Source organism: Poecilia formosa, unplaced genomic scaffold (assembly GCF_000485575.1).
Source record: "Poecilia formosa unplaced genomic scaffold, Poecilia_formosa-5.1.2 Scaffold63, whole genome shotgun sequence".
Classification (NCBI taxonomy): domain Eukaryota; kingdom Metazoa; phylum Chordata; class Actinopteri; order Cyprinodontiformes; family Poeciliidae; genus Poecilia; species Poecilia formosa.
Window position 1 is genome coordinate 2,516,105 of NW_006800002.1, and position 11,150 is coordinate 2,527,254.

The following is an 11,150-nucleotide window of genomic DNA, read 5'->3' on the forward strand; positions in this document are numbered from 1 at the left end:
TGGCAAAGAAACTGGAGGTTTCATTCAATTCTCTTACACAAAATCCTGAAAGTAAATGTCCAGTCATCGGTTTTTGACCTTAGGTTGACCTTAAGCATTTGGGTCAAGACAGATGTTTTGGAGGGGCCTAGTCAAACTTTGTATGCTTACACTTGAAAACTGAACAGATAAACATGTGCAGCATTAAAAAAAAAATGTTTGACCTTTTTATTTTAAGTGTTAGTTTTGCCTAATTATATTGAGCTAATTTCAATTAAACTTTTCTAATGTTATATAGCAAACTGTTTTTGTGTATTATTATTATTATTATTATTATTATTTTTAATGTTTTTGCATCTTCACTGTATCACACCCCAGTCACTCCCCTCACTGCCTTTACCTCTGAGAGACATAATTTGATGGAGCGTCATCTTGTTCGCTGTGACTCCACTCTGAGTTTCACTCATACATATTTAGAACATCGTCTCTGCTGCAGAGCAGGAGGGGCAGGCTGCGTTTTCATGACTTAACATAGTTTTGCCGGTACTTTCTCTGTCAGAGACATTTAATCAGTCTAGATGAAGACTTCAACTCGTTCATGTTGCTTAAAGATTTAAAATGGCATGCAGGTGTTTTTTTTTTTCCCCCAAGATGTTCTGTAAATTTATTCTAGAAGGTGTTTTGCGTTGAAGCGTCCAGACCCGCACCGTCCACCATGTCCCTGCTGGCCCGGCTCGTCGCTCTCTGGCTGGTGGGCAGACAGCTGGGCCCCGGGGCGGGCATGCAGCCGGCTCAGACGCTGACCTGCTCCCGGTGGGGAACACCCAGTGACGGCGGGTTGTTTGAGGACGGGGACGTAATCATCGGCGGGCTCTTTAACCTTCACTACATGCCTCCTGTGAAGGACCAGAGGTTCACTCTGGAGCCAGACAACAAGCCCTGCACTGGGTGAGACTCAGGAAGTCACTTTTTACTTTTTACATGCCTGTTTTGATGAGCTGACTGTTTATCACATTTAGTGTGTTATCAGTTTTTTTTTTACAGGGTTTTGCAAAACTATTAATACACTTTAACTCCATTTTTTCTTTCAAATGCTCATCACATAACAGCCACCAAGTTCAGTGTGTCGTTGTTGGATTTGATCTTACAGGACTAAAAGGTTGTGCGTTACTGTGGAGAGAAACGAGAACTGGGGCATGGGTTTTGGAGGGAGTGTGCATACATCAATTTTTATCTTTTCCTCAGAATCCTTCTGTACCATAAATATGCTTTACTCTAAGCAATTTCATTGTGAAAATATGCAGTGGTAAATTTCCAATTTGTACAATCACTAACAGGTTATCTTCTTGGATTTCCCTGTTTTAGGTCCATGTAGTGTTTTTGAGTGTCGTTCACATTTGCTGTGTCCATGAATTTGGTATTTGGCAAACATAAAAATGGAAAAACGTTTAATGGGGTATTCATGCTTTTCAAGTTACCAGTTTGCTAATGCTTTTGCATTTGACTTTTTTTTGTGTGTGTGTGTGACCTCATCTCTTCTGTTTCTCTACAGTTTGCAAAATCTCCCACTGCAGTACATCTACGCGATGGTGTTCGCTCTGGAGGAAATCAACCACAGCTCTGCCTTGCTGCCGGGCGTGAAGCTGGGCCACCGTATCCATGACAGCTGCGCCCTCCCTGCTTGGGAGATGCAGGCAGCGCTCTCATTGGTCGGTGGAGACGCACCGACCTGTAACTTGGATCAGCAGGAAACAGAAGTCGGAGCAGGTAATTGTCTTGACTTGTTTCATGCAGATTAAGACTGTATTTTATTGCAAAAAAAAAAAAAAAGACATGTAGCACACTTTGTAATGTTATTAGGTGAACGGCGTGTGCCTCTGATCATTGGTGGCTCCTCGTCTATAACAGCCCAGATACTGTCCAGATTCCTGGGACCACTTTCTGTTCCTCTAGTGAGTTTCCTGATGTGACGGATAGATACATATTCACAGACTATAGATGGAGCATTTCTTACAGTTTATATCCTCTATGATTCAGATTAAATGTTGAATTTTGCAGTAAAAGCACATTTTGTTTTCTCCCTTTAGGTGAGCTACACAGCAAGTTCTCCAAGCTTAAGTGACAGGCGACAATATCCTAATTTCTTCAGAACCATGGCCAGTGATATCTATCAAGCGCGTGCAATCGCTCAGCTCGCTATAAAGTATAATTGGACCTGGGTTGGAGCAGTGGTGGCCAACAATGAGTACGGCCTCATGGCAGTGAAGGTTGTTCCATTAGATGTATTAGTTTTTTCTTTGTTTGTTTGTTTGTTTGTTTTTTTGCTAAGCAATATTTAGCAAAAATTTGATTTGTATGCTTTTATATTCAAGATATCAGGAACTGAAATGTGTCAACTACATATTTAGCCAAATTGTTGAAGCTCAAACATCACAAAGACTAATGAGGAAGAGAAAAGATTGTGACATTTGGGATTTTCATAAATTATATTGTGATTCCAACATCTGGCGATAATATTACTGTTGGATTAATGTCTGACAGACTTAATTTATTCCTTTCCAACCTTCTCATTTGTGCTCCAAATCAGGTGTTCCAGGAGGAAATTCAGGGGGCAGGGGTTTGCCTCTCCTTTGTGGAGACCCTTCAGCGAGAAAACATCGTAAGTGACGCCAGCCGGGCAGCGCTCGCCATCCAGGCCTCGACTGCGAAGGTGATTCTGATCTTCACCTGGTATACGGACGTAATGGAGCTGTTCCTACAACTGGAGAAACTAAATGTGAGAAACGGAAATGAAAAATCTTTATATGAGCCACTAAAGACGGCATTTATTGGATCATTTCTGACAATTTTTGTTGTTATTTCTAGGTGACTGACAGACAATTTCTGGCAAGTGAGGCTTGGAGCACCAGCACCGATCTTCGGCAAAGCGCCTTTTCACGTAAAGTGGCGAGAGGCGTTCTCGGCGTTGCCATCCAGAGTTCATCCCTGCCTGGGTTCGGGACTTTTGTACGGAATTTAAACCCGTCGCTTCGCCCGAACGACCAGGTCCTAAAGGAATTTTGGGAAAAGGAATTCGGATGCAGTCCTGGGATTGGGGCAACTCCTTCGTCTTCTTCTCTTCCGCCCTGCAGCGGCACAGAGAGCCTGCGGGACGTGAAAAATCTCTTCACTGACACCTCGCAGCTACGGGTGACGTACAATGTCTACCTGGCAGTCTATGCTGCAGCCCACGCCCTTCACTCCCTGCTCTCCTGCCCCGATGTCAGCAGCTCTCCAGGACAAAACGTCACCTGTTCACTTCACACTCAGATCAAACCCATGGAGGTAAAGACATTTAATGCATGTTTCAGACTTTTGTGAAATGTGCATTTAGATTTGGACCTCATATTTTAAGTGCTTGTATAATCTTTTTTTATTTTATTTTTGTTCCCAAGTTGTGGTATATAATGGCAAAATCCTGGCAAAACCAATAATTATATTTTTTAAAAAAGGAAAGAAAAGTGAACTAGAGGCAGCTGAGAACATAATTTTAAATTGCTAAAATTAGCAATTTAAAGTTGCTAATTTTAGCAATTTTAAATGTCTGAAGGAAGTAAATTGAAGACCTAATAAACTGACACCTTATTGGGGGCTTTAAAAGCATTCTGCTTCCTATAAGCAAATGAATTAATAAATAAACATTTGTGACAAAAACTGTCATTTCAACAATAAAATTCCACAATTTCTGCTTTGGTTCCTTATAAGAATGTTATTCTGATGTCAATAGATGACAAAAATTTTAAAAACACCAGAACATGAATGTCTCACATTTCACCATGTAATCCAGTTTTTTTGTTGTGTGTGTGTGTGTGTGTGTGTGGGCTGCAGCAACACTGAAGTAATTCTCCTATCAAAACAATATTTTGAGGAAGTTGTCCGCCATAGTTTTCTCACAAGTCTTTTGGTCCTCAAAAGTCACTTTTATGTGGAGAACAGATAGGAAGTCGAATTTTTTATATCTGCAAACCTATTTGCTTCAAACGCAGCGATCAGTGATGCAGATGCAACAACTTATCCCTAAAACAAAGTTTCTTTTAGCTTAACTGCTGCTCTAGCTATCTATAAGAGCGTTGGCATAAAATGTGCTGCGTCGTCATCCCTCAGCTTTTGATCGGTCCTTCTTCTGAGCCTGCGATTGCTTCATTCTTCTTGGATAAAAATCATTTACAATGGACTGACTCTTTTTCTGTGTCCCTTTCATCCGTTTACTTCCGAGGAAGCTCACCAGCTTTTCCTTATATGATGATCTTTACAGTAAAAGTATTCAATATTTGCTCTTTTTGTGTCACTATTTAACATCACACACCCATTCGATGTATTTCTACTAAAATGTTTTTTATTTTTTGTTTAAGAAAACAAACTGTTCTCTGACTAGCGCGAAAGATTTTTTTTTAAACTACTGTTGCAGTTCCCGAGCGAAGTCCAGAAAGAATTGCTGATTGTGAATTTTTGTTTCACGTTTTCAAAACTTACGGGCTCTCTACCTCTAAAACATGAAGATGTATTGTTTTTACGGAATACCGAGCAGCAGTTGCAAAAACAAGAATGCTGTAGTAATTTTTCTTCCCACTTCTTGGCCTTCAGCTGATGGAGCAGCTCAGCAAAGTGAACTTCACCACACCGCAGGGCGAAGCGTTTTATTTCCAAGGTGCCGACGTCACGGCGAAGTATGACCTCGTGAACTGGCAGAGCAGCCCCGAGGGAGAGGTCAACCTTGTTTTGATTGGTCGTGTGGACAGCTTTGACCTCCACCTTAATGAGTCTGCCATTCAGTGGAGCACAGGGTCCAGTCAGGTACTCCGAATGAATCAGTTTTTTGGGTTTTCTGCAGAGTTATTTCTTGTTTACTCTCGAGACTGAGGAGCTGTTAAACCTTTTTTCAGGTGCCTGTTTCCGTCTGCAGTGAGAGATGTCCTCCTGGTACACGGATGGCCAGCAGGAAAGGAGAACCCATCTGCTGTTTTGACTGCATTCCATGTGCTGATGGACAGATCAGCAACACAACTGGTGAGGATGGCAGTCTCAAAGGAAAGCCCTTTTCAGCCTTTCTGCCGTGACTTCAACACCATTCTCTTCTGTTTCTATTTGTTCTGCGTTGAGGTTCCACTCAGTGCAATCATTGCCCATCTGAGCTCTGGTCCAACGCCGAGCGCACCGCCTGCATCCCTCGCCAGCTGGACTTCCTTTCCTTCAATGAAACTTTGGGCATCACCCTCACAGCAGTGGCCGTTTCTGGTGTCACAGCGACAACTGCTGTGTTCGTGGTGTTCCTTTACTACCGCCAGACGCCGATGGTAAGCCGACGGATGTTCGACGTTTTGATGTTTTGCATTTGGAAAATGAAACCATTCGGAGTTTGTCGGATCCCGTGTCTTCATAGGTACGAGCCAACAACTCTGAACTCAGCTTTCTGCTTCTCCTGTCACTGAAGCTCTGCTTTCTGTGCTCGCTGGTTTTCATCGGCCGCCCCTCGGCGTGGTCATGCCGGTTCCAGCAGGCGGCCTTCGGGATCAGCTTTGTCCTTTGCGTGTCGTGCCTTCAAGTGAAGACAATCGTGGTCCTGGCAGCGTTCCGCTCGGCCCGGCCCGGCGCTGAAGCCCTCATGAGGTGGTTCGGTCCCAGACAGCAGAGAGGAAGTGTCTGCCTCTTCACATCGGTACAGGTAGCGTACCTTTTTTTTTTATTTATTTATTTATTTTTATATTGCTTTTACTCAGGGTACCGTTTGCATCCCTGATGAAGTGCGATGTGTTGAGACCTTGATGAGGCAACAGATGAGAACAAAATGATACCATGGTGAATCATTTCAAAAGTATCCCTACATGTACGAGACAGACATAAGGACGAAAATAAACATTGTGTAAAACATTGGTTACATACAGTAAGAAGTATTTAACATTTCCCTTAATATTTACCTTCAAGGTAAGGAAAGTTTTTAAATGATTTATTGTGGTTTATTTAATTTTTTACTTCTGAGAGCAGTAATATTATTATTATTGATATTGTTTTTAAAATGTTAAGCATTTTTTGTGTACCTTTACCTGTTGCTGCTGTTACACCTGAAATTACTCCTCATGGAATAATAAAGGCTATTTTTACTCTATTTAAATCTACATTGTAATAACGTCATTGCCATAACCACGTTTCTTTTTTTTTTCTATTCTTTTCTAGGTTATCATCTGCATTATCTGGCTGTCACTCAGCCCCCCGGAGCCTCGACCCGACTTGAAGATCCCGGGTCTGCAGGTGACCCTGGAGTGTGCCATGGCCTCTGTGGTGGGTTTCTCTCTGGTGCTGGGCTACATTGGCCTCCTGGGCTGCACCAGCCTCCTTCTGGCCTTTCTCGCCCGGAAGCTCCCCGACAACTTCAACGAGGCCAAACTGATCACCTTCAGCATGCTGATTTTCTGTGCCGTCTGGGTGGCTTTCGTCCCCGCTTACGTGAGTTCACCTGGAAAATACGCGGTGGCCGTGGAGATTTTTGCCATCCTGGCCTCGAGTTACGGTTTGCTGTTCTGCATCTTTGCTCCAAAGTGTTTCATCATCCTTCTGAGGCCGGAGAAAAACACCAAGAAGCATTTGATGGCAAGGTAGTCATTTCAGGCATCCCCTCTGTTTTATTAGTTTTATACTTTATTGTTTGTTTTCAAAGGTTTTGTTTTTCCAGATGTTGCACACGATGTTTGACAACCTGTAAGAAATTATAATTTAATGGGTGCACTAATAAAAATAAACCAATAATATGTTTTGATTCATTCAGTTTAGGTATGTGTTCCTTTGGATACATGTTTTTATGTTAAAACAATTTAGCTAAGAGTTAAAGGGGAGGGTAAAAGTGTGCTAATTAGAACTTTTATGCATCCTCCAAATGTGACTACATGTTGTTTCAGTATCTTATCCTCAATATTAAAGATATCTTAAATATCTTAAATATTGATGCTACATGGAGGATATTGTCAACAGCCACATTGATTTCTTTATTAAAAGTTTGTGAACTAATGATCAAATTATTTGCATTTAAGTAGCGTAAAGAGCTAGATGACTGTTAACCTGATCAGGAACGTGACTGTTATACTCTGCTCAGTTTAAAGTACGCTGCTGCCATCTGCTGGTCAGATACCAAAAGTGCTTTCAGTCAACAGTCAATAGGATTCTTTCTTTCCTTCCTGACACAGAAAAATTGGACAAGGGCAGATCTTGAAATTCATTCCAACTTTTGAAAATTCTGTTTATGCAATATGTCTAATTTGTAATAACTGTGTAACGATACATGTATGTTCTATGCCATTTAAAGTTTTCGCTAGTTGCGCTCGGTTGTTTTTGTGTCATTAAGTGTAGTTTACTGCAGTTTGTCTAAGAACTTACACTACAGAGATTAAACAAATGAATATTTATTTATAGAAATGAATTTACATTCAAATTATTACAAAGCAGATGCAGCGATATTTTAAAGGTAACATTTCAGGAAAAAGTAAATTAATTCATTAAAATAAACTTTTTGTGGTTCTGATATTTTGTGTTCCAACATTAATTTGTTTCATAAACTCATCTTTCTCAATAACTTCTCATATTAGAATATTCATTTTAATTTGTAAATTGATTCCACCTCTTAAAAAGCATTTACACCCTTTGAATCGCTTCACATCTGTTAATGTAAAGGAATATAATGATATAGAACAATGTAAAGTAGCACAAGTTCACAAAATAAAATATTCTTGATCAAATCAGAACCAAGAAAATGTCTGCTGTACTTCTGTATTCACCCCCCCCCTTACTCTGACACCAAAATAATGAATGAGTGCCAATGACTGATCTCTTTTTATGACCGCTTTTCTGATTGGCGTCACATCTTACAATGTACTAATCTGTCAGGAGTGAGCTTCTGGGTGTTCATGATGCAATCCTCCAAAGCTTTCCACAGTTCAGGTAGGAGAAATGGTCAAGTCCTCCACAATTAATCATTGACTTCATGAATGAGTGGTAAGAAGGAAATCACTACTGAAAGATGGAGCTCAGTTTGCAGCTTGTCACATGCAAACACGTTGAATGGTGACCTGGTGAGATGAGATGACCGTGTGAATGCTTGCACTGCACATTGGCCTGCACACACCGACCCCTTGTAAAACACGGTGCTGGCAGAATCATGTACTTTTTTGTCAGCAGAGATGGAGATGCTGAGCTGAGTTGATGTAAAGATGTTCAGAGCTACAGAATTTGTTGTCCACCTTCCTGCAGAAAGAATTAAAATCTAATTGAAGTTTTGTTGTGCCGTACAAAAATGGGATAGAACATTGAAGGAGTACCTGTACTTTTACAAGCTATTATTTTATTGTTCCACTCCTCTTCCCATGAGAGCTTTCTTTGTATTTCTTTCTGGTCTCAGCAGAATTATGTAACATTTGGGTCCAAACAGCGCCATCAAGAGGCCAAAACTGGAGGCCAGGATGGCGAACACTTCCACTGCATCTGCATATTTGCCCGGTGAGCTGACATAAGCAGGAACAAAGGCCACCCACACAGCACAGAAGATCAGCATGCTGAAAGTGATGAGTTTGGCCTCGTTGAAGTTGTCGGGAAGATTCCTCGCCATAAACGCCAACACAAAGCTGAGAATAGCCAATATACCAATGTATCCCAGTAAAACGGAAAAACCAATAGTGGAGCCAACTATACACTCATAAACTATCTTGTCATTGTGGTATTTGGTGTTTTTATGTGGAGAAGGAGAGGAAGACACAAGCCAGGCAGTGCAGATTGCTGCCTGAACAGAGGTGAGAACCAGAACAGTTCCTCTCTGCTGTGAAGCGCCGAACCACTTGAGACTGGCTCCCCCTCCTGGCTTGGAGGCTTTGAACACAGCCAGAACCACCATGGTTTTAACCAGGATGCAGGACACACAGAGCACAAAGCTGATCCCAAACGCTGCGTGTCTCAGCTGACATGTCCACAGTCTGGGTCGTCCGATGAACAGCAGCGAACACAGGAAGCACAGTTTAAGGGAAAGCAACAGGTTGAAACTGAGCTCTGAGTTGTTGGCTCGTACTATGGGTGTACTGCGGTGATAGATGAAGATCCCCAGAACGACAGCGCAGATGAATGTTCCCAGCAGTGAGGCTGCTGTCAAGCAGATCCCTAAAGGTTCCTGATAGGAGAGGAACTCAGTTTGCTTAAGAACACAGAGATCTCGCTGTGGGCTGGACCAGAAGTCCTCTGGACAGCTGAAGCACTCCAAGGAATCTGACAGAAAGGCACAAAGAAAGTCAAACCATGTATTTGTAAGATTAAAGTGGAAAAATCATTATAAAAACTACTAAAACATAAAAACTCACTAGAGTAATTACTGATCATTCCCTCAGAACAAGGGATGCAGTCAAAACAGCACTCAGGTTCCCCCTTCTTTCTCACCACACGGGTTCCTGGAGGACAGTTCTCGCTGCACACCGACCGCGGTGGCTATAGGAGAAACAATAAGCATACATTTCTCATTAGAGTGACTTTACAAGTTGAAAAAGGGACAAAAAGAAATGAGTCACCTTTTTCGATTCAAAGTTCCAGAAGATTTTGTCTCCATCAAGTGTGAGTTGTTCACCATTAAAAGGCGACATTTTTACATCGCCGACATTTTGAACTTTCGTTTGTCCATCAGGGAGCCAGAGCCAGTTCATGACATCATATATCGGTAAGGCATCACCATTCTCATCAAATGACACTTGGTCACCGAATGATGTGGTGAAATTAACCCTCTCTAGATAATACACCAGCTAATGGAAGGCAAATGAGAAAAGGGTGAAAGACATAATAATGTTATCCAGTTCACTGTTAAAGTTGGCATGTAATACTATGACCATACTGTAAAAGAGCATAAAATTATTCTTAAAACAATGTTAGAAATTTTTGATGTTGGTAGAGAGACTACCAACTAGCCCTCAATGGGCAGCTGCTTAATCATGGTAGACATTTTAGTGCACCAATAAGCTGTCAGGGACTTTATACTGGTGACATGCAGTCCTAGGTGAGCCTGAAACACCTCAACTGGTTCCTCTCGATGTAGAGAAACAATGGCTCTACTCAGAGCCCCCCAGATGATTGAGCTTATCAACCTATTGCTAAGAGAGAGCCCAGATACCTTGAGGGGGGAGTTTGGGTATACGAATTAGCAGACCTCTTGATGAAGGCCTTTAAGCTCCATTTACCACCAATGTCTTGGTAGAAAGGGAGAAAGTCAAACTGACTTCAGGCGACACTTGGACTTCGCCATGCTTGCTCTAGTTGTTGGTTTTGTTCATAATCTTTTTGGACAGAATGTCTATTTACAGCCAAAATGTTTGCTGCAATGTCCTCAGGAACACAATTCTGCTTTTTGCAGATGATGTGGTTCTGTTGCCTTTATTATACCATGGTCTCCAGTTTTCTCTGGAGCAGACCACAGAGGATATGAAAGGTAGCACTGTTGCTTTGCAGCAAGAAAGTTCTGGGTTCGATTCCTGGCCCGGGGTCTTTCTGCATGGAGTGTGCATGTTCTCCCTGTGCATGCGTGGGTTCTCTCCGGGTACTCTGGCTTCCTCCCACAGTCCAAAAACATGATTGTCAGGTTAATTGGCTTCTCCAAATTCTCCCTAGGTGTGTGTGTGCATGGTTGTTTGTCTCTGTGTTGCCCTGCGACAGACTGGTGACCTGTCCAGGGTTACCCCGCCTCTCACCCGGAACGTGAGCTGGAGATAGGCACCAGCAACCCTCCTGACCCCACTAAGGGACAAGGGTGTTAGAAAATGGATGGATGGGTGGAATTTTATGGGTAGAGAAAGAAGCGCTACCCCCAGTGGAGGTGGGTCTTGTTGCTAGTCTGTCCACCCTCATCTGTGGCCACAAGCTCTAGCTCTAAAGAAAGAGTTTGTTTAGGATACAAGTGGCTGAAATGAGTTTCCTCTGCTCTCCCTTAGAAATAGGGTGAGAGGCTCAGTCTTCTGAGTGAGGCACAGAGTTGAGCCACTGCTCCTCCACATCAAGAGGATGTCACTGGGAGGAGACCCAGAGGAAGACCCAGGACAGAACTGTCAAAAACATGTAACGTTTACTGTACCTGCCATGGTTGAAGTGTTTGCAAAGTTGCACAGCTTTCCTCACTAAAAGGC

At 42.3% G+C, this 11,150-nt stretch overlaps 2 protein-coding genes across 2 annotated transcripts in view; one reads left to right on the top strand and one right to left on the bottom strand.

The window, feature by feature from the left end:
• Positions 1-404: 404 nt before the first annotated feature.
• On the top strand, positions 405-6,761 carry olfcr1 (olfactory receptor C family, r1). The gene is made up of 11 exons (XM_007554456.2): positions 405-927; positions 1,532-1,746; positions 1,840-1,931; positions 2,067-2,246; positions 2,567-2,755; positions 2,845-3,303; positions 4,603-4,812; positions 4,902-5,025; positions 5,119-5,312; positions 5,399-5,680; positions 6,190-6,761. The coding sequence occupies exons 1-11, from the start codon at positions 695-697 to the stop codon at positions 6,610-6,612; spliced, it is 2,601 nt and encodes an 866-aa protein (XP_007554518.1). The 5' UTR covers positions 405-694; the 3' UTR covers positions 6,613-6,761.
• Positions 6,762-6,858: 97 nt separating this feature from the next.
• LOC103139686 (extracellular calcium-sensing receptor-like) overlaps positions 6,859-11,150 on the bottom strand; it is a 7,632-nt gene continuing 3,340 nt past the window's right edge. Inside the window, exons 5-8 of the mRNA XM_016672580.1 lie at positions 11,099-11,149; positions 9,552-9,779; positions 9,348-9,471; positions 6,859-9,255 (exon numbers count right to left, since the gene is read on the bottom strand). Coding sequence (XP_016528066.1) covers positions 8,345-9,255; positions 9,348-9,471; positions 9,552-9,779; positions 11,099-11,149 — 1,314 coding nt within the window. The 3' untranslated portion in view covers positions 6,859-8,344. The remainder of the gene's footprint in view (positions 9,256-9,347; positions 9,472-9,551; positions 9,780-11,098; position 11,150) is intronic.

Bases quoted from the DNA above. Each gene is read 5' to 3' on its own strand.
- olfcr1 (XM_007554456.2), top strand. From the start codon at position 695: ATGTCCCTGCTGGCCCGGCTCGTCGCTCTCTGGCTGGTGGGCAGACAG. The intron at 2,247-2,566 runs GTTGTTCCATTA...GCTCCAAATCAG, and splicing joins ACGGCCTCATGGCAGTGAAG to GTGTTCCAGGAGGAAATTCA. The intron at 5,313-5,398 runs GTAAGCCGACGG...GTGTCTTCATAG, and splicing joins ACTACCGCCAGACGCCGATG to GTACGAGCCAACAACTCTGA.